We start from the raw sequence: 23146 nt of genomic DNA on the forward strand, positions 1-23146 counted from the left end.
ATGGAGGGATGGAACCAACCAACCGACAGGACGCCTGGCGGACCGCCTGCCTGCCGATGCTGCGCTGAGCCTCGGTGCGCTGCCCCGAGAGGCCGCCAGGCTGAGTGGGCCTGAGGCAATGAGAGCATTCTTTACTCTGAGCGGGACACTGGGCCAATTTTCAGGAGCCAGGAGAACAAATTTAAAGGTGTAGATACAGATGGAAAATGAGGAAATCGGGAGACACTGGTGAATTATGCAGGTGGCTTTCCTTTCTCCTGCTAGAATACTCTCACCTGCTGTGGGCCTAACAGGCGTGTCATATCCACACAACACTGCCTTGGGCGAACAGTGCTCGTGTTCATCGAGCTCCCTGCTCGTTTACTTGGCTGAGGACATTCTCTGGATTTAGGAGCGATTTGAAAGTAGAGTTTCATGGACAGGATCCCAAAATCCACACACACACTCCAGGAAAGCACAGAGGGCCAGCTGTTTCCATACTGGCAGAGCCTGTTTCAGTTGCTGAATGGTTCCTGCTTGCTAGAGATTCCTCAAGCATTTATTAAAAATTTAGGTGATCCAGACATATCTTTCACGTATATATAACTAAATCTGGAGACTTGATTTTGGGTTTTATTAGTAAATGATGACCAGCTTATATGCCTGAACACACCATAAACTTTCTAGAAATGAGATTATGAAAGTCCTGATAATGTCATATGTATGCCTATGGCCGATTAATGTTGAAGTTTGGCAGAAACCAACAAAATTCTGTAAAGTAATTATCCTTCAATTGAAAATAAATTTTTAAAAAGTCCTGATAATCTTTTTAAAAAGTCAGTGACCTTTCTATCCATAGCATTTTTAACCTGGGTGATGTGTTAATTTTTAGATGATTTAATATGTATTTTATTCTTAGGAATATGAAACTCATTTTTGGTAATTAAAATGCAGAAGATAAATTTGATAGCCAAGCAGCATATAACACATTCAAAGTATTTTAAAAGAAAATAACTTTTATAGGAAAAAAGGAGAAAATGAGCAATTTGAGGAAAGATAACAGGAAAGTAATTTGCAGATGGGTTTATTAAGTGACCGCCAGAGATCTGACTTCTGGTGCCTTCTTTCTGAGAATCCAGGATCCCCAGTGTTCTGCTTCGGCCCAGGGACCATACTTTGTTCCTGTGGGACAGTACAGAGCCAGAGACTATCTGGCTGTGTGCATTCTGATCCTTCTTTCCAACCAAAATGCAGAGAGACGATTATCTCCAGTTCTGATAAGTGGAATTCTGTTTTACCTCTGTCCTGGGATGTTAGTCTTCAGCAGACCTGTGGCTGTTGCCTCGCTCGTGCCAGTCTCTCTCTCAAGGCCTAAAGTCAGGACTTACTTGGCGATCCAGTGTTAACACTCCCACACAGGAAGCACAGGTTCGATCCCTGGTTGGGGAAGCTAAGACTCCTGCAGGCCACATGGTGTGGCTCAAAAAAATAAAGCCCTAGACCCTTGCCCTAGAATAAGCCCCCTGGTCCCTGCTCCGGGCCTCCCGCCTGTTCACTCCTGGATTCCTCCTGACCGGGCTCTATTGGAGTAGACGGGCACCCGCTGCAGATTATCCCGATCCCAGCTGTCCCGCCTTTTCAACAGCTTATCACCTGAAGCAGCATCTTCTGTTAGCCAGACGGGATTCCCTCATACTGTGTACCTCCCTTTGCTCCATGCCTGCAGTGGATCTAGGTCTGCTGGTATTTCTCTTTGCTTCCTAGATATGTGTTGAGATAACAACCTTAGTCCTGGATAATGCATGTTCATGCTGGGGGGGGTGTGTGTGTGTGTGTGTGTGTGAATTTCTTTCGTTCCTGACTGCTTTCTGTCTCTTGCTTGTCATTTAGTAGAGTGACTCCTGACAAAATCAAATTTCCAGTGCTTACCACTCAGGAGTCTATAGAGTCAGAATCTAGAAAAAAGATGTGGAATTATCCACTGAATATTCTCATTGACTCTTTCAGAAATAGGATCTGAGTTTTTCAACTGTTGTTGTTTTATTTCAAACATTTTCCCTCCATAAAGTTTTATTCTCTAAAGTTTTCCCCACAGTTCTCTGATATGAGTAGATCAATCAGAAGATAGATAGGTATTCTTGGCTTTTGATATAAAAGTAATGTTTGTATTACAAATATAAATTTATAGTAGAATTGGTTTCATTTACTTATGTTGTTTTTTGGGGAAAAATTTCTTTGGAGGGAATGATGCTGAAGCTGAAACTCCAGTACTTTGGTCACCTCATGCAAAGAGTTGACTCATTGGAAAAGACTCTGATGCTGGGAGGGATTGGGGGCAGGAGGGGAAGGGGACGACAGAGGTTGAGATGGCTGGATGGCATCACTGACTCAATGGATGTGAGTCTGAGTGAACTCTGGGAGTTGGTGATGGACAGGAAGGCCTGGTGTGCTGCAATTCATGGGGTTGCAAAGAGCCGGACACGACTGAGTGACTGAACTGAATTGAACTGATGATTTAACTACTTTCTTCCCATCTTACACACTTAAAAAGCTTAAGATTGAACTGGCACTTGTATAAAATTGTCATAACTTATAAAGATTTGTTGCCTACTAAAAATCAAGTATCAGAATTGAAACAAGATAACTTTAGCCATTTTAATGCCTGAAAATGTAAAATGTTTGCTACTTGGTTAGAGGAAGCAGATTTCCCCCACTAAGGTTAATCTCAGGAGAGAACCGTCTTTATTTTCCTTCAAAATGGCACCTGGTGAGGGAAGTAGCAGCTGACAGAAAGGCCTCTGACAAACTGAGGTGTGTTTAAACTGTGCACTCTGTGCCAACGCCTGAGATCCATTTGTGTGGCTTTCGACAATTAACGTGACAGATGGCCCCAAACAGCCTTGGAACCCTGATCTTTTGTGTCAAGCTTCAGAGGCTTGGCAGTTGCTCTGGAAGGCTGAAGTGTCAACCTGTCCACCAGCTGTTTGCTCTTTGGTTCCAGGGTCGATGGGAAGTGGCCATGGCTATAAGAGCAGCTGTCCGCCTGCTCTTGAGGGAGAAGCACCTGGGCTGGAATCTTGATGTTCAAAACATACTTTGGAGAGGCTGATCTGTAGGCTTACCATAGACAGTCAGTCTACGAGGCATCAAAGCTGTAGACAACAGTGGGAGTTTCCTATGTCTGTTCTTTCTATAGTATATGGAAATATGTGTTTATGTATGTTATTTTTTCCATTTTTTTAAAAATGTCAAACATTCAGAAAAATTGAGTGTACAATAATTGCTGTTATATTCACCACTAAGATTCAACAGTTTTTAATGCTTTGATATCCATGTGTCTGTTTGGCAACATCTGGGGTCTTTTTTGGGGGCCTCCCTGATGGCTCAGTGGGTAAAGAATCCGCTTGCAGTACAGGAGACACAGGAGATGTAGCTTTGATCCCGAAGTTGGGAAGATTCCCTGGAGCCTAAGGGAATGGCAGTCCACTCCAGTACACTTGCCTGGAGAATCCCATGGGCAGAGGAGCCTGGCGGGCTACAGACTATGGGATGTGCCAAGAGTCAGACTTTATAGATTATTACAACTCAGGGGATGCTACGGTTTTTTTTTTTAAGCAGGTAGAGGCCAGAGATGCTGCTAAACATTGTAAAATGTATATGATTCCCTACTCAACAAAAAATTATCTACCCCTAAATGTCAGTAAGGCCACGACTGAGCACTGAGGGGTGTGTGTATGTGTGTTGCTGAACCAGTTCACAGGGAGTTGCAGTCATAATGATACTTCACTTCTAATAATATGAAAAGAAAAAAAAAGGCATTTAGAGAAAAAGTCTCCAGAGATGGAAGAAGCAAAAAGAAAAAGTGCTAGAAAATTAGATTCAAGGGCAGATTCTCAGATATAAGGCAAAGGTGAAATGTGTGGAAAAACCTGATTGAGTTGTTGGTCACATCCGGGTCCTTGGCGGAGATGGTCTGTATTGTTGTCCCAATCGCCACATCTTCAGGTACCTCCACAAAATAAGAGCCAGGGTCGAACACGGGGGGCTCGTCCACGTCCTCCACACTGATGTGCACCGTGGTCGTGTCTTGAAATGGGCCCAGGTTCAGAAACCGCATCTCGAGGTGAGGGTTGGCGCCCTCCACTTTTAAGGTGTAGCTTTTCTTTCTTTCAAAACTCAGGGGCTGAGAAGTAAGGACAGGAAGATTGCTTAGTTAGGAGCATATGTGTCAAGGTTCTAAAGGATGGATGATACTGATGGCTGGCGGGTAGTTTCCCAAATGCATTAAAATGGTGGGAAAGAGGCAAGAGAAAAAATAAGTGAAATTTTTCTTTCGTTCCATGGTTCTTGCAGTTTCAACAATTTGGGTAAAGAAAGCAAAGAGGATGGTAGATGCTTCAGAGATAGTAAAGCAAACCAGCCTGCTGATGAAGAAAGCCACTGCACCCTGGGCAAGGCTGACTTTGACCTGTCTACTGTGTAATCTGCATGGTCATCGTTCGAAAGGCTTGTTCATTTGAAAAGATGTCATGATAATTAAAAGTGAGTTTGAGTTCTGTTTCAGTATATCCAAGCAACTGAGGCCTAGGCTTTTTTGTTTTTTCCCTTAAAAAAAAAAATCTTAAGTACAGAGACAATAGTGATCTTTTCTAAGAACTATCAGTAAACACCTCACGAAGGTTCTTAGTGCGTTGTGTCAGATCAATATTTGTGTGTTTAGTTTATCATAGACAATCTCTTAAACACCTGATCCAGTGCCTCATTTTACACTTAAAGAAACAGACTCAGAGATCTAGAAGACTGGTCAGAGCTGATGTGGTTGTCCGAGTCAGGGTGGAAAGGCTGTGTAGGACTTTTAGAGTCCTCATTCAGGGCTCATCCACAAAAGTTTAACTTTGTCTAATAAAATCCCGTGTCATGACATATAACCTTTTTGGCACTTCCTTTTTTGAATCTCCCTGTCTCCCTTCAGAATATTTTATGTTAAATACAGCACTTCAAGGCAGAAAGTAGACTTGAATGCTATCTCTTTAAGAATAATCCATTTATGTTTTCTTTTAAACTGACAAAAATGTATAAAAGTTTTAAGCAACACTTCAAAATATCATTAATAATTTTAAGAATCAGGGAAACTCATTTCTATACAATAATTGCAGAGGATAGGAAAGCAGTTCTTAAAGCTTAAAAGTCACATGTCAGCTTAAGTGGTGACTTAGCCTTTTTTTTTTTTTTTTCATAAAATATGCTGCATGTCAGCACATTTCATGTTAGAAAGAGGCAAGTGTCTATTTAAGCAACTAGTTTGCTTTTGAGAAACAAACAGGAGAAATTGCTTTAACTAAATTTATTATTTTCAAATTCTAACCAAGATGTTTGTTTATTTTGTTGCTGTTGTTGATTCACCACTTGTTCCATATTTACTTAGCACCATAGGCTGTACTCTTTGTTTCTTAGAGTCCACCATTCTCATCTGAACCAAGGAGCCATTCCTACCAGCCTCCTTGGCTCCAGAAATCCTCGTCAAAAGGCAGGGTTTTCATAAACAGGAAAGTCTGCCACTCAGGTTTCAGTAAATCTGACGGAATAGATTTACCAATTTATTTATGCTACTCTTTTAAGTCTAAACATCTGTATTTCCTGGTAATTTATTAATACATTGAATTCTTTCAGAATTGTGTCCCTATGTAGAAGTAACCCAAAGTGGACACTGATTGTTTATGTTAGGTTTGAGCTAGGCAAAATATGTTGTTCCTGTAATTTTAAGTCATTTTTCTAATTTGGCAAGAATTTCATAAAAATTAAGGTGTAATTTATATACCTTAAAATTCATATTTTTTAGTGTAACGTTTTGCAAGTTTTGAGAAATGTATACAGACATGTATGTGTTTCCTATGATAATTAAGATACAGAACAGTTCCATCACCCTGTTACCTCCTGACCAATGCTTCTTTGTGGTCAAATCCCACCCCTGGCACCTACTGATCTATTTTGTGTCCCCATTACAAGATTGTCATATATATGCAGTCATTCAGTATGTAGTCTTTTGAGTCTGGTTTCTTTCACTTAACATATGCATTTGAGATGCATCCGTGTCTTTGTGAATGTGGAGTTTGTCCCTTTTATTGTCAAGTAGTATTCCATGATACGGGTTTCCCAGGGGGAGCTAGTGGTAAAGAACCCACCTACCAATGTAGGAGACATAAGAGACCTGGGTTTGATCCCTGGGTTGGGAAGATCCGTTATATGGATATACCACAATTTATCCATCCTCCAGTGGAGGATGTTGTTCCCAATTTCTGACAGCTATGCATGAAGCCACTATAAACATTTGTAGACAGGTTTTTGTGGAAGCACAGGTTTTCACTTCACTTAGGTAAATACCTTTGAGTGGGATTGTAGGAGTATATGGCAAGTATATTTCTAACTTTATAAGAAACTTCCAAACCAATTTTCAAAGTGGCTGTACCATTTTGCATTCCCGCCAGGAATGTATCAGAGTTCTAGTTGCTCCACGTTCTTGTCACCATTTGGTTTTGTCAGTTTTTCTGATGTTAGCATCCTAGTGGGTGTGCGGCGGTATCTCACGGTGGTTTTGATTTGCATTCCCCTAATGCCTAATGATGCTGAGCACCTTTATGTCTTCCTGAAGAGGTCTTTGTGTATTTTATATTACAGTCCTTTATCAGACAGGGATTTGCAAATACTTTTTATCAATCTGTGATTTGTTTTTTCACTCTTTTATCAGTGATGAGAAGAAACTCTTAAATTTTATAAAATCTCATTTATCACTTTTTATTTTGTAGATTGGGGTTTTGGTGTCATATCTAAGAAATCACCTAACCAGGGTCACAAAGTTTTCTCCTATATTTTCTTCTAGAAATTTTATAGTTTTAGTTTTTTATATTTAGGTAGATCACCTACATTTATTTTTATAGGTATGAATCAAGGTTCTCTTTTATTTTTTTTTGGATACAGATGTCCAATTTTTCTAGTACTGTCTGTTGAAAGACTACAGTGAGTTTTTAATTATTGTTAAAATTTCTTTTTAAATAGCTTACTTGAAGTGAAGTGAAGTGAAAGTTGCTCAATCCTGTCCAACTCTTTGTGACCCCATGGACTATACAGTCCGTGGAATTCTCCAGGCCAGAATACTGGAGTGGGTAGCTTTTCCCTTCTCCAGGGGATCTTCCCATCCTAAGGATTGAACCCCGGTCTCCCCCATTGCAGGCAGATTCTTTACCAGCTATGCCACAAGGGAAGCCCAAATAAGTTAGTCATTTTTATATTATTTAATGTTATTGTATCCCTTAAGTAATTTTATTGCTTAAGATTTAAAGAAAATGTTGCCTTAATACCTTAAACTTTAAATTGCCCATAATTGATATATGAGTTTGACATTTCTCTCTTGAAAAGTTTTTGTACTTGTTTTTACATATTTAAATAATAAATAAAAGAGTAGAAATGTCTGAGACCCCTAGTTAAATTCAGGAAATTTCCTAGAGTCGGAGCACATAAAAATGAAGTCATTGTATCCTTGAAAGTTGAGTAATGAAAATTATGTCAGAAAATAGTAATGCAGTCCCCTCAGCGGAATTAATCATTCCCTCTTCTGCCACAGCACTTTGTCTTACTTTCTTTCTGTGTTAGTTGCCTTCATGATACTAGGGCAAAGACTATGATTTAGTCAGATTTTTATTCCCCAGTGCCTGCTGCTGCTGCTGCTGCTAAGTCGCATCAGTCGTGTCCGACTCTGTGCGACCCCATGGACTGCAGCCCACCAGGCTCCTCCGTCCATGGGATTCTCCAGGCAAGAGCACTGGAGTGGGGTACCATTGCCTTCTCTGTCCCCAGTGCCCAAAATGTTGTTACATTGTGTAGTGCAAAAGTTTGTCAATGTATTAACGTGTACTAGTTGAGTGGCGATATATACAGATGTTTTATTGGTATATTTCAGTGATTGAACAATATAAACTTATTCATATTTTGACATTTTGGATATAGAGTTGCTTCTGCAATTGATGGCACCCTGTAGGAGTGCGGGATGTAGGAGGCGGGATGTAGTGGTCAGTGTCTCGGCTGGCTAAACCTGGTCAAAGTCATCAATGCTGTACTTCATTTGAGTTCTGTGCGTGTTGGTAATACATGTGTTGAATTTTGCTGCCTTCTAAAATGTCTTTAAAAAGATTGCATTATGATTCAACATTGAAACAAAAGTTGTTGTGTAGGAAAAATGACATGGAAGCAACAGCACTGGTATTAGTGAAGCAAATACGTCTGTGTTTGCAAGAGCTTCTCCGGTGACTACAGACCGAGGAATAAGAAGGCACTGCACCATTAAAACTAGCAGAGTCTTTTTTTTTTTTTTTATGTGATATCTACAACAAAGATGAGAATTCATGGCACCTTAGGTTTGCTAAAATACAAAAGTTTTCTGCTTTGTGGCCTAAGGGGAGTGGACTGGAAACAATTGTCTATTGAATGCTGGAAGGTGGCAGACACGCTGAAGACATAGATCAAGCTCATACACAGAATAAAGAATATCCTGAAAATTATATATTTCAAGTTATCTTTGAAGCATTTAAATTAAGAGACTGAACATCAATTGATTGATTACTTGAAAGCCAAAAAGACCCAAGGTACTGAGTAGTAATCAGTGTGGTTTTATGAAGATCCAATTCTATCAATTCAACTTAATTTCTCTTTTTGAAAAAGTATGTGCTATTTTAGACAAATAATAGGCCTGAAAGAAATAAATCAAAAGCAGAACTTTTGTTTCAATTTTACATGACGTTATTAATGGTAAAGTAGGAAGATGGGTGTGGATTGAGCATCTGAGTGACTGTTGTTCCAAAAGTATAGACTGATCAGTCAGTAGCCTCCAAAGTATTCATTATATTTGACTTGTCCATCTACTCAACTTATTGACCTCTTTCTTAATTCCATTTTCTGACACCTCATAAGTTCAGAAGAGAAATCCAAGTGACCTTGGCAAAACTGATAAATATTTTGATTAAACATGGATCTAGTTTTAGCAATGACAATGAAAGACAGTGTTCTGTCTTATGAAATTTAATCTTTTCTCCAGGTAAGGGAGCTGGAGAAGAGACATTTTGAGATTCCTTTCAGATACAGCCATACCACTGTGATCAATCTCATTATATATAAAATTGTAATAGAATATTTTTTAAATTAATGGCTTACAGTAAGGTCTAAGATATATTCTAGTAATTTGATATAAATTAATAGCATTGTGTTGTTACTAAGGGGGCTTCCCTGGTGGCCGTGCCTGTGATGCAGAAGATGGTGAAGAGTGTGTCTGCAGTGCCGGAGCCCTGGCTTCTGTCCCTCAGTCAGGAAGATACCCTGGAGTAGGAAATTGCAACCCACTCCAATATTCTTGCCTAGGAAATCCATGGACAGAGGAACCTGGTGGGCTGCAGTCCATGGGATTGCAAAGAGTTGAATTAAATATTATTTTAAGATATAAAATAAAATTTAAAATATACTGAAACCTCAAAAATTCTTTGATTGCTTAATTTTTTAAAGGTAATTTTTGCCTTAAAGAGACAATAATTATCCAAAACTTTGAACTTTAACCTTGTTGATAGTTACCAGTCATGGTAAGCAATGTATTATTAATTTATAACTTGAGGCACGCCACATAGGGGGGACCAGGGATCACACTGTCAACATCCACTGGATCATTGAAAAAGCGAGAGAGTTCCAGAAAAACATCTACTTCTGCTCTATTGATTATGCCAAAGCCTTTGACTGTGTGGATCACAACAAACTGTATAAAATTCTTCAAGAGATGGGAATACCAGACCACCTGACCTGCCTCCTGAGAAATCTGTATGCAGGTCAAGAAGCAACAGTTAGAACTGAACATGGAACAAAAGACTGTTTCTAAACTGGGAAAGGAGTACGTCAAGGCTGTATATTGTCACCCTGCTTATTTAACTTCTATGCGAAATGCTGGGCTGGATGAAGCCCAAGCTGGAATCAAGATTGCCAGGAGAAATATCAATAACCTCAGATACACAGATAACACTATCCTTATGGCAGAAAGTGAAGAAGAACTAAAGAGCCTCTTGATGAAAGTGAAAGAGGAGAGTGAGAAAGCTGGCTTAAAACTCAACATTCAAAAACTAAGATCATGGCATCAAGTCCCATCACTTCATGGCAAATAGATGGGGAAACAATGGAAACAGTGAGAGACTATTTTTTGGGGGCTTCAAAATCACTGCAGTCCGATGGTGGCTAAAGCCATGAAATTAGACACTTGCTCCTTGGAAGAAAAGCTATGATAAACCTAGACAGCATATTAAAAAGCAGAGACATTACTTTGCCAACAAAGGTCCATCTAGTCAAACCTATGGCTTTTCCAGTAGTCCTGTATGGATGTGAGAGTTGGACTATAAAGAAAGCTGAGTGCCGAAGAATTGATGCTTTTGAACTGTGGTGTTGGAGAAGACTCTTGAGAGTCCCTTGGACTGCAAGGAGATCCAACCAGTCCATCATAATGGAAATCAGTCCTGAATATTCATTGGAAGGACTGATATTGAAGCTGAAACTCCCAATATTTTGGCCACTCGATGAAGAACTGACTCATTTGAAAAGACTCTGATGCTGGGAAAGATCGAAGGCAGGAAGAGAAAGGGACAACAGAGGATGAGATGGTTGGATGGCATCACCGACTCAATGAACAGGAGTTTGAGCAAACTCTGGGAGATGGTGAAGGACAGGGAGGCCTGGCGGGCTGCAGTCCATGGGGTCACGAAGAGTCAGACACGACTGAGTGACTGAACTGACTGACATAGTAGGGGGACGTTCTTAATCTTATCATACTTTGTATTATTATTTCTAATGACCTTTTATAATTTTTATTAATCCTCAAAGAATATGAATAAAATAAACTGCAACATTTAAATTATATCCAAATTTATATGATGATCCCAAAATTAATGTCAGCATTTTGCACAGTTTTGAGGTCATTGTGCGCTGGTTACAAAGATTTCTGGTTGGAGGAATGCTGGATATATCTGTTCTTTTGCTGTACTTGATTACACTTTCAATAAACACAGGACAAACATGAACTCTTCCCTTCATTCCTTCTAAAGCAGCATTAGCTCTATGGAACAGTATAGAGTAAGGTTATTATTAAACGCATTAGCTCATGCCACAGTCTGTTATGATTTCATTGCTTTTGTCAGGGTCATCAGTGCTCTCTATGTTCCTAAAGTCTGTGATGGTTTTCAGTGTACTTCGATGTCCTTTAATGGCATTTATTACAGGCAGTCACTTTATTCTCTTGCAAAGTGTCTCCCTGCCTTCCAGGACACCGCAGTCTCCTGATTTTCTTCTGCTTGCCTGGTCTCCCCTCCTCAGTCTCCTTGCTTGTCTTTGCCCTCCCTGACCTCACCACGTTGGGGTGCCACAGGGCTGACCTCACTGCTCTCTTCTCTAGTGATGCTCAGTCCCTTGGCATATTATTATTATTTTTTTACTTGCTTTAAGTACCATTTTTGACTCTCAAATTTATATTTCTCACTTAGAACTCTTCTCCAAATTCCAGATTCCTAAACCAACAGCGACTATATATCTCCACTTAGGTGTCTAATAGACATTGCAAATGGGACATGCCCAGAACGGAATCCAAATATTTCCCCATTTCACTTAGCGCCAGCTCTATTCTCTTTGTTGCTCAACTGACTCCTCTTTTTCTTCCTAACAGATTGAATGAGGATGTGAAAGAAAAAGAGGACTGTTAGTCCTACTTTCAAAATATATTCAGATTCCGACCACTTCTCACTGCCTCCATTCCCAGTAGCCTAGACCAAGCCATCGTCCTCTCTTACTGGATTATCAATAGCGCCCCAGCTGGTCCCCCATTTCCATTCTTGCCCCTTATGGTCTTTTCCCAACAGATTACACAGTAATTATTTCATAGTAGAAGTCTGTGATGTCACACACCTGTTAAAATCCTCCGGTTCTCCACGTTAGCCAGCGTCCTTCTATCTGCATACACGGTCCTAACATAGCCCGGCCCCCTTGTCCCTTTTCTGACCTCATCTCCTGCTAGTGTCCTTCTCGAACCTTAGAAAGCCCCTTTCTGTTGTTGAAACAAGCCAGGCCGAGTGCCATCTCAGGGTCAGTGCTCTGGCTGGCCCTTTGTCTGGAACTCTTTAACTACGCGTTCCCTCATCCACGGGGCTGCCATTCACGGCTCTCACCGAGAGTCATTTGTGGGGCTCCTCCTAGGATTGTGCATCGTCAATCTGCCCAACTCTATGCTGCCACTCTGCCTACTTTTTCTTTTTTATATATATATTTAGTCATTTGGCTGCACCTGGTCCTGGTTGTGGCCTACGGGATCTTTGGTTGCAGTACATGGAATCTAGTTCCCTGACCAGGGATCTCTGCGTTGGGAACACAGAATCTCAGCCACTGGACAACCAGGGATGTCCCGACTCTGCCCACTTTAAGTCTTTGTATAAATGTCACTTCTATATAAGGCCAATCCCAAGCATGAAATTAAATTTGAAGTCATGTGGACTCGTCTGATCTCACTCCCTCCTGCCCAGCACTTACTACTTTCCAATATACTAGTTTATTGACTTACTTGCTGTTTTGATAGTCTTCTTCCCCTTTTACAATGTAAATTTCAATAAGGCAGAGGTTTTTGGTCATTTTATTTACTTTCTACATTAAATGCAGTGCCTGGCACATATGTAGGCACTCAACAAATGTTTATTGAAGAAATAATTTAAGACATCTTGGGTTTTAAAGTGTATTTGAAATAGAAGAAAAGGAAGATTAAACCAGTACTTTTTTGTATTAAAGTTTTAACATCCTGATATATTTATTAGGATGTTAAAACTAATTTTATTAGGTTCTGTCTTCAGCTGAGTATATACATATGTGCTTTATGCCACAGAATTGATAGCTCACATTTAGGAAACGTATTAACTTACTATGAAGCAGAGAGTTTCAAGTGGTGACATCACTCAGCAGCTATGCTTGATAAAGCCTTTCCAAGTCTAGTAAGCATCCGTGGGTCTTTATGTAGCAATTTAAAACCCCCTGCCTGTTATTTATTGATTAATAATAATAGGATAGTTTGCTTGATCTGATCGATAGTTTACTGTGGTCAAAATGAGGTTATTCGAATGCAGATATTGGTTAAGTCATTAACATTATTAGGGAATTAAGCTACGACACGGTTTTTGATTTTTGTTTTTTTTTTAAGTGGCTAAGTAGTGAGCTTTTTCATGGTGTTCATGGGGTTCTCAGGGCAAGAATACTGAAGTGGTTTGCCATTCCCTTTTCCAATGGACCACATTTTGTCTTGGGCTCTTGGGCTCCAAAGTCACTACAGATGGTGACTGCAGCTATGAAAGAAGCTTGCTCCTGGGAAGAAAAGCTATGACCAACCTAGACAGCATATTAAAAAGCAGAGACACTACTTTGCCAACAAAGGTCTGTCTAGTCAAACCTATGGCTTTTCCAGTAGTCATGTGTGGATATCAGAGTTGGACTATAAAGAAAGCTGAGTGCCGAAGAATTGATGCCTTTGAACTGTGGTGTTGGAGAAGACTCTTGAGAGTCCCTTGGACTGCAAGGAGATCCAACCAGTCTATCCTAAAGGAGATCAGTTCTGAATATTCACTGGAAGGACTGATGCAGAAGCTGAAACTCCAATATTTTGGCCACCTGATAAAACACTGACTCATTTGAAAAGACCCTGATGCTGGGAAAGATTGAGGGCAGGAGGAGAAGGGGACGACAGAGGATGAGATGGATGGATGGCATCACCGACTCAATGGACATGAGTTTGGGTAAACTCCGGGAGCTGGTGAAGGACAGGGAGGCCTGGCGTGCTGCAGTCCATGGGGTCGCAAACAGCCGGACATGACTGAGCGACTGAACTGAACTGAAGGGTACCCTTCCTGTAAAATGATGTCATAGCCAGTGTTTACATGTGAACAAAAGGAGTAAGGGGTTTTCTCTGTTGTTGTTTTGTCTGTGTTTTTGGCCTTGATGTGCAGCACACAGGATCTGAGTTCCCTGAACAGGGATTGAACCCGCACACCTTGCCCTGGGGTTTCCTGGGTGGTGCTAGTGTTAAAGACCCCGCCTGCCAATGCAGGAGACACAGGAGATGTGGGTGGATCGATCCCTGAGTTGGGAAGATCCCCTGGAGAAGGAAATGGCATCCCAGGCAAGTGTTCTTGCTGGGCTAATTCCATGGACAGAGGAGCCTGGGGGTTACAGTCTGCGGGGGTCGCCAAGAGTTGGGCAGAACTGAGCAACTGAGCCGGCATATGCCCTTGCCTGTAAGTTGGAGTCTTAACCATTGGACTGCCAGGAAAGTCCAAGAGGTTTTTTTTTCTTAATGATAGGAAAGTGTTTATCAGAGGGTTTAAAGCAATACTATTAATAATATAACAGTCCTTAGTAATATTGCACACACGCTCAAAGCCTCCCCTGAAATGACTTGGAAGAAGGAGCTCGGTTACCTTCTTCACGGTTATGATGCCCACTTGGAAGTTGGGATCCGTGTTGATGTCGAATGCGTCCGCCCCGTCCCCATCCACGATCGTGTACTTCATCTCCGCGTTGATTCCTTCGTCCAGGTCCTTGGCAAACACCCTCCCCACAGTGGAGCTAACCGGAGCTGATTCCAACACACTCATCTGGTAATGTTCTGTGAAGAAGTCAGAACATGCAGTTTTTATAACCTGTCACTACACAAAAAAAACGCCTCCCCTGTATCACATCATATCTGCGACGCTGTGCAAAACATCTTTTTCATCATCCAAAGTTAAAACTGGAGTTCTACCGATGAAAAAACTGAGATCCAAAGGGCTAAGCAGATGTTACTGGGTCATCGCCCGCACTGGATGTCGGATGAGGAGGGGCCAAGATACGTGGATCAGGATCCCAGGAGTAGGACAGGACAAAAGCAAAAGTATGCTCACCTCAGTGAACGCACGTCCAGGGTGGTAGGGAGCGCCGTGCTTTCCGGCCTTTCAGTCCCTCCTGATGCACTGGTCCCCCAGTGTTAATTCTGTTGTGGTCACAAAGTGCGCGTGTATTCCGTTTGTGTTTGAGACGCAAGCGTTTTCCTCTGTGGCCCGGCCGGCACGCCGAGCACCCGTCCGTGTCCAGCTGCCCACGTTCGGTGCTGACCAGCGCCCTGCCGGGGAGGCCCGGCCCCGGAGCCGCGCTCTGCCGGCTTCTGCGCTGGCCGTCCCTCGGGGTGACTGCCCTGGGGCCTGCGCCCTGGCGGCTTCTTCACGGACACATCTCGGTGCTTCTAGTTCTCTTTTCTGGAGGATGATACCCCCAGAGTTCTCACCTGTGTGGGGAGCTCAGGGCCGGTGATGTTCTTTTCAGCCTGATAGCCTGAATCCACTCGTTCAGTTCGTGTTCATCTCCGCGGAGGAGCATTTTCATTAACTTGCTTCTCTGGGGCTCAGCCCTTTGACGCTCCTCACTCTCCTGTCAGTCATGGTGTGGATGACTACAGACTCAAGCAAACAACCACCTTCTCGGTACCTCGGTAGGTACACGGCGCCTCTGGTTCTCCTGCGCATTGCGGGCTGTGGGGTGTGACCCTGGGAAGTCGGGGTGTGAGCGCTGCCTTCTCACGTTGACCTGGGGGCTGATGGCACCCAGCCAGCGCTCAGCGGCCTCCCTCGCACAGGAGGAGAAACGATGCCTGTTCTTCGCCAACGTGAGCCAGGAAGTGGCTAATGTCTGTGCTAAACCGCAGGCGCTTGGATTTCATGATCTCTTTGCATTCTCTTCCAGAGTTGTTGATGGAGCAGACTTTGCTATTGCAGAATATGTTTGGGAAAAACAATTTTCTCCAGGAAAGTCAGGCGTTCTGTGTCAAAACAAACATCTCGTCCGTACAATTTCTACACATAATGCATTATATTAGAAATAAGTAGCCTGAGGTCTTGATATTCCATTATATTTGGTTAAATTAAAGATGATGGAGCTTCTTCAGTATAAAATAGGAGGTGTGTCATTGTGTCAACAGCCCCTAATCAGTTATGATAATATTTGTGAAAAGGAAGGAAGGCAATCTAACTTCCCTGCAATAGGTCCAAATCTATGTGAACTGTGTAGTAACTGCTCTTCTCTTTCTGCCTTCTCGGAAGTAATAACTGCTCTTCTTCTTTCTGCCTTCTCGGAGACACTGTCTGGTCTCAGATTACAAAGCCAGAGGACAGTTCAGGGACGTTCAAGAATCTAGTGTGCACAGTGTGAGCCGTTCATGAAATGGTAAAGACGGGTCAGCAGAGCACGGAAGAAGCCAATCCATATGTCATTTCATAAACTGTTTCATGATGCTCTAGTCTTCCGAACTGTAGGACCAATCAACTTAGTAACCTCCTTGTTCATATCACTTGTAAAACACTCATCTGGGATCTTGTCTTTCGGTTTCATCTCATGGGGACTTTATGGATACCAGCTGTATGTAAATATCTGAATTTTACTCCTGTTTTTACATAGATAAATGGTTTACCCACAGTGTGGCTTTTCAGCAGATGGTCTGGTTTGGCTCTGTTTTCCTTTAGTGGTTGTTGATCCTGGGTTCCCTGGTTGAGTCTTTCACCTGGGATTGGCTCTGCCGCTCTCACTTCTCCAGTTGCTCCCTTTTAGAATCTGCTTCTCAAATTCACACCTCCATTCCTGGTCTCCTTTCCACAGCCGTAGCTCTGTACTCCACTCTCCTTAATCCCGCCTGAGTGTCCTGCTGCCGCTTCACGTTCGAGGCAGCATCTGTCTTCCTCCCTGCCTGTTTGCCGCTTGTCCCGCTGGGATCCTCAGTTTCATCCATTAGAACAATCTTTTTCCCTGTCGCCCAGACCTACAACATCATTGTTATCTCTGACTTCACCTTCCCTTAGCCAAGAAATCAGAGACAGAAATCCAAGTTTTCTGATTTGTCCCGTTCCACTACTTCTTCTGTTTCCTTACATTCTTATCAGTTCAAATCTGGCCCATGCTAAAGCCTCCTACCAGACTCCTGCTTCTAGTCTCCATTCCTGCCAACCAGTGCTCTGCGTGGCTACCAGCTTAGCCTTTCCTTATGACTCTCACTTGCTCAAAACCTTTGCAGTGACCTCCATTAGAAACGGAATGTTTGAATCAATAAGAGAGCAGGTCTTCATTTTCAGGATCTTGGAACATAAAATTACATTTGCAGCTTTATTTCTAGGGCTTTATATCCCATATCTAGAATGTTGCTTGAAACAAAATTTTTTTAAGTAAATGAACAGCTTCCCCCTTCTGGAATGTTTTATTTTTTCTCCTGTTTGACTGTGTTAATTCTTCAATACCTAGTTGAACTCTCATCCTTTTATTAAGTTTTTTACTCATCTTGGTTTATTGTGAAGGCGTCATTCTGCACTAACCAGGTGGCACAGCAGAGGCTGCTTCCTGCTTAAACTTTGATGAGTACCAAGTATATGTTCTCCCAAGTGGACTTTAAGCTTCACAAGGTCAGGGACTTCGCTTCAGGAATCTTGTGCCCCTGATGCCCAGGGCCCTTACAAAGCAAGCACTCAGTGCCTGCTGTGAATTGGGGGGTTAAGTGATCCGGTGGGTCGCTACGTTCACCTCAAGCTTTGGCTGAGTCTCCCTGCATGCGTTCTCAACAGGCACAAAAAATCGATTCTTGTTGGAGAGAGGTGAAAAAAACTTAGATATTACAAATCTCAGGTTCATCCCTACCCAACAAAATCTTCTTGCTTAATATTTAATTGTATGAGGGGAGCGGTCAGGGCATGACACTCAAGGGAAAAAAGGGTCTAAAAGGGCTCTGGAGGGAGCAACACTGGTTTAGTGGTCTGGGAAGTTGGATCTAGGAGGGAAATGGTGATGTGAGAATTGCATGATAAATGTCAGAAAGGAACCCAGGAATAACTGAACTCAAAGAGGGACTCAGACCGGCCTTTCTCTTTCGCCTCCGTCACAGCTGCGTCCCTCTGACTTGAGAGCTGCACTCTTGCCGGTTGGGTACTCACTCTGGGGGAAGCGGGGTGGGTTATCGTTGACATCTGAGAGGGTGATGTTGACCGTCGTGGTCCCCGCCAGCCCTCCGAGCTGCCCTCCCATGTCCTTGGCTTGGATGATCACTTCATAGTACTCTTTGGCTTCTCGGTCCATGTTCATGAGCGCAGTCCTAATTACCCCTGCAGGATAGAAACGAGCTTTGTTTTTAAAAGCAAAACCACCAGTCCCATTTTAAAGACTGGGTTCTAGGCTTCTCCCTGTGCCTTGTCAGAGACGCAAGACACCTGTTTTATTACACTTGCGGTCAGAATGTCCTTTTAGCTCAGTCGTGTTCAACTTTCTGCGATCCCATGGTCTGTACCCCGCCAGTTTCCTGTGTCCATGGGATTTCCCAGGCAAGAATACTGGAGTGGGCTGCCATTTCCCTCTTAAGGGATCTTCCCAACCCAGAGATTGAACCCGCGCCTCCTACATTTCAGGCAGATTCTTTACCACTGAGCCATCAGGGAATCCCCAGCTTAAAAAAAAAAAAAATGCTGTGCTTAAACAGAGGGTGAATGAGTAAAGATTGTTACAGCTGGAAGGGCCATTTCAGTTCAGTTCAGTCGGTCTGTCGTGTCCGATTCTTCACGGCCCCGTGGACCACAGCACGCCAGGCCTCCCTGTCCATCACCAACTCCAGGAGCTCACTCAGACCCCTCCATGGAGTCGGGCTTGGCGGGCTGGTTTCTACGGCGCATTCCCGAGAAAGACCAGCAGGTGGCAGCAGTGGCCCTCTAACAGACCTGGGACCTGTTGGTCTGCAGCGACTTCAGGGCTGCTCTGTCTCACCAAACAAAACTGGGCTTCAGGTGGGGAAACAAAGCCTCACAGTCAGCAAGTCTGCGATTTTAGATCCTTCTCCTTTAGCTCTCTCTCCAGTCGCTAGAGCCCTACTAGTGTGAGGGACTCTTCTTCCCATTCCCAGGCTGCTTGCTCCTGCCTCTCCAGGGCCTGGAAGCAGGGGTGGAATTCAGATTTGCTCTTCTTTGTCGTTGTATGTTCAATCCGTTTTATTAGGTTCTTCCTACCTCCGTGCTTCACTGTATGCTGTGAGTTAAGACAGCATAAAAGATGCTCTGAGATGTTTATTGTTAACATCCATACGAGATGAACTTGCCCAGACGATGTGCAACATCAGGGTATGATAATGTGCTTCCATTTAGGGAGAAGGGTCTAAGTCAGAATCCTGTGAAATGTGTTGTTTTGATCCTGCCAAGGATGTGTGGGCATGTTTGATCCTCCTTTTAACGCTTCCACTTAGAAAAGCTGACTTCTGTGCTCTCTAGGCAAAGATTAAAGGCTTGTTTACTGCACGTTTAAACATGATCCTTGGCTCAGTAGGCCTTTTGCATGCCACGGGGAGAAACGGGGAACCGCAAACCTGTCCTCGCTTTACTCCTATAATGTATATGTCGCATTACAGCAGCGACAGTCTAAAGTGAAATATGCAGTGTTTTCTTTTTATAAATGCTCCCTGGGCATGGCAGTAACTATCTTTTTATGTATTTTTGACCTTAACACTATAGATGCCCCTTGGGAGCTGTCAAAATAATATAAGTTTCCTCTTAACGATGTAAAGGACATATTACCCTCTTCCTGCCTGTATTTTTCCTCCCTGTGGGCACCCCCTCATGGTCCCTCCCTCCATTTGTAGAATGGTTAAAATTACTATTTTATAGAAATCCCTAACTGGAACCTTTTTTTCTTTCCTCCTACTAATTTATACTCTCTACTTTTATGACATAATTTTCTGAATGCCTGGTTCCCCGAGGACTTGTGGAAAAAATTATATCAGGTTGCTAATAAAATGTGTTTTTTTCTATTTCATGTAAAGAGATGACTTTGAGTGTTTGGCCTTGACTTTGTCTCTGTGGTTGTAAGTTTCTTTGCTCCATTTTTTTTGTTAATTACTCTTAGGTCCATATGTTAATTTTCCCATATGTAAAATGAAGTAATAATGCTTCCATATATTTCACAAGTTTACAAGATTGTTGGGATGCTCAAATATGATGAGATCTATGAATGTATTTTAAAAGGGAGAAAGTCTGGCACAAGTGCAAGATAACAATATGGAATAATATATTATTATATATTAATAGCAATGATATCTGAGTTGCTCTGCCCAATTCAAAATGGTTAAAGGGAATTCTTCATAGATAAACTATACATTCTGTTGTCAAGGTTCCTGAGTAAAACTGAAAACAAAACAGAACACCCAAAGCAAACTGACTTGTTGGCTGTTGCCTTGTTCTTTTCTAGACGTGGCCCGTGCCTGCCCAGCTCCCTAGGTGTTCCCCCTGTCGGAGCGTCCCTCTGAGCACCTCCTTTCTCGGGGCCCACACCCCATGCTCTGAGCTCCCTTCATTCCAGCCTTGCTCTCAGCTTACTACGGGGTGGACTGGCGGGAGGAACGCTGGACCGCGGGTCAGGCGACACATCTACAACCAGGAGCGCTTTGTTAGGTCTCCAGTCACGACTTCCTTGTCCACTAAATGAGTGGCGATGGACTGGAAGATTTGCCTAAGGCTCTTTCTAGTTTCAAAACCAATTATCCTGGTTCTATAGTGAGCCCAGGTTACTATGCCAGTCCTCTTGGGTCTTCTTGAAGTTATGAAAGACCTTACTCCTGGGGAGTGAGTACAGCCATAGCATTATTGATATTATTATTTCTTTGAAGGCTGGTGAGGAGGTCCTTTTGCAGAGGCAGTTCTTCGGGCGTCTCCCAGCAGACCAGCACACCGTCTGTACGCCGCGCTGCTCTGACCCCGCAGGCAGTGCTAGTTTGCTCTCTTCATCCCGACGCTTATAACCATCTTCCGAGCTAGTGCACTGTCTGCAGAGTTCTTGAAATGGAGAGTTGTGTCTGTCCTAAATCGCAGTTACAAATTAGTAGAGAATAAAACAAATACCTCTGACTCGACTGCCCCAGCACGTACCTGTTTTGGAGTCCACAGAGAAATACGGCTGGCCCTGCAGAATGCTGTACACCACCCGGGCGCTGTTGCCGTAGGTCGGGTCGTCAGCGTCGGTGGCCGTCACCTGGATGACAGAAGTCCCTGAGGAAGAGAGGCAGTGGACACCCGTTCAAGCGGAGTTGCTCAAGACTGGATGCAGGCCTGAACGGGCAGTTTTAAGCATTTGCAAATGTTATGTCTGCTTCCTTGGGAGGGCCTGTTTCTAGGTCAAGCTTCTACAACTGCTTAGCACAGAAGTACCTCTTTAGTGGGGATGGGAGTTATTTGTGTCTTAAATTCTTAATGACTTGTAAGGCCAGCGCAGGCTTTGGGCCCCGCATTCCTCTTTCGGTAATACCAAAACGCTTCTCCCTTATGAATCAGACATTATCTGCCTGCCCATCTACCACCTATCTTTTGTTTTGCTTTTTAAGAAGCAGAACTGGGGATTGCCCTGGTGGTCCAGTGGCTAAGACTCCACGCTCCCAGTGCAGGGGAGCCAGGTTCAGTCCCTGGTTGGGGAACTAGATCCCACATGCTGCAACCAAAGATCTCCCGTGGCGCAATAAAGGTCGAAGATCCCAGATCCCAGGCGCCACAACCAAGACCCGGTGCGGTCAGATAGATACGTGGATAAAAATCGATTCAGGAGACCCAGAGCTGAGTGACAGCGCTAGGCTTAGTGTTGCTGCTGTCTGCACTGTGGCTGATTTCACGTCTGAGTGGCTCGGTGCAGCTTTGTGTTTGGGGGGCTGTTCTGCACTTTCTTTCTCCACCTTGAGGCGGGAGGGCCTTCTAGAGGGGGACTGCTGTTGGTGAGGATCAGTGCATGCCCGCCTTACCCACTGGTGACATTTCCGGCACCGTGGCGACGTAAGGCCCATCCAGGAACTTGGGCTCGTTGTCGTTGATGTCTTGGATTTTGATGATGAATTCGGACTCCGGCTCCATCGGCCTGCCCGTGCGCCTGTCCAGGGCCTGAGCCCTGAGAGTATACTGGGCCCTCTCCTCTCGGTCGAGCCTCTGAATGGCATGGATGTCGCCAGTGGTGTCGTCGATGGTAAACACGACGCCTGCGCCTTCTCCCGAGAGGATGTATTTGATGGAGCCATCTCCCCGGTCCATGTCTGAATGAAGCTGAGGGGGAAAAGCACCGACCTCTCAACAGGTGTCGAAAATAAACAGATTCTCAGTATGGTACAAGTGTATGATTTCCTTTCAAACAGGAAGACTGTTTCCCACTCAAATGTTTCCTTATACAAAGAACTAACCTGCTTTGAACATGGCTGTATCAAAGAGCAAATATAAGTTGATGAACAAGCAAAATTTCTCCACTTCACATTCAGTATCATTAGTACTATTTTTAAAGTTCTCTCCCTGAGAAGTACAGACAACAGGCGTTCTGGGACGTGTCGGACCCGTACTGTATTGTATTGTGTCCCCTGCTGTGTTGTCCCGTGTATAACAGGAGCAAGTCTAATGAGGAGGAATCCAGCTTTTCCATTTAGTCTTTTTTAAGGGATGAGTGTAAACATTTAAAAGTGTAAAAGTGTTGATGTAAATTATTTTGGAATTTCAAAAACTTTAGGACCATCCAGGTTGGCTGAGAAGCTGATGAAGCAGCGAATAAAAACCGTCTGTGGCCACTGTGCCGTAGATACCGAATGACTTCTGGGGGCCCTCGGAATCCTCTCAGTTCCACAGCTTCCCTCAGTAGGACTTTGCTTGCTTCTGTTGCAGGTATCAAAATGGAGTTTTACAGCTGGTTGTTATTCTCTGTGTCAGGGTATCTATCATTTTGTTGGGACCCGTTTCTGGCCTTGTAATTGACTCACTCAAATCTGTATGTAGAAGGTTGTGGTAGGCACATGCTTTTATCTGCCCATCCAACTATATTTCCTCCCAAAGTACTCTGTGATGACTCTCAAAATGAGCCCAGGGGCACAGCGCTCATTTTAAGCCTAGAAATAAACTCTTGCAGCTCTAATTATAGTCAATGTGTATAAGTGGCAAGAACCCTAGAGTTTTGTGCCATCTTATAACAGTCCTTCTCTAAGAGGGCAACGAAAAATTAATTACACGCAGTCAGTCACCACTAACTCTTGTTGCTGGGCTTGCACAGTTCAGTGATAAAGTCC

At 43.3% G+C, this 23146-nt stretch overlaps 1 protein-coding gene across 1 annotated transcript in view; it reads right to left on the reverse strand.

Annotated features, from left to right (window-relative positions):
• The window catches only part of CDH20 (cadherin 20, type 2), a 48809-nt gene that overhangs the window by 16111 nt on the left and 9552 nt on the right, over positions 1 to 23146 (reverse strand). The window contains exons 2-6 of the mRNA XM_010854820.1: positions 21851 to 22145; positions 20991 to 21110; positions 18024 to 18191; positions 14499 to 14686; positions 3909 to 4162 (exon numbers count right to left, since the gene is read on the reverse strand). Coding sequence (XP_010853122.1) covers positions 3909 to 4162; positions 14499 to 14686; positions 18024 to 18191; positions 20991 to 21110; positions 21851 to 22145 — 1025 coding nt within the window. The remainder of the gene's footprint in view (positions 1 to 3908; positions 4163 to 14498; positions 14687 to 18023; positions 18192 to 20990; positions 21111 to 21850; positions 22146 to 23146) is intronic.

Source organism: Bison bison, unplaced genomic scaffold (assembly GCF_000754665.1).
Source record: "Bison bison bison isolate TAMUID 2011002044 unplaced genomic scaffold, Bison_UMD1.0 scf7180017864349, whole genome shotgun sequence".
NCBI classification, from domain to species: domain Eukaryota; kingdom Metazoa; phylum Chordata; class Mammalia; order Artiodactyla; family Bovidae; genus Bison; species Bison bison.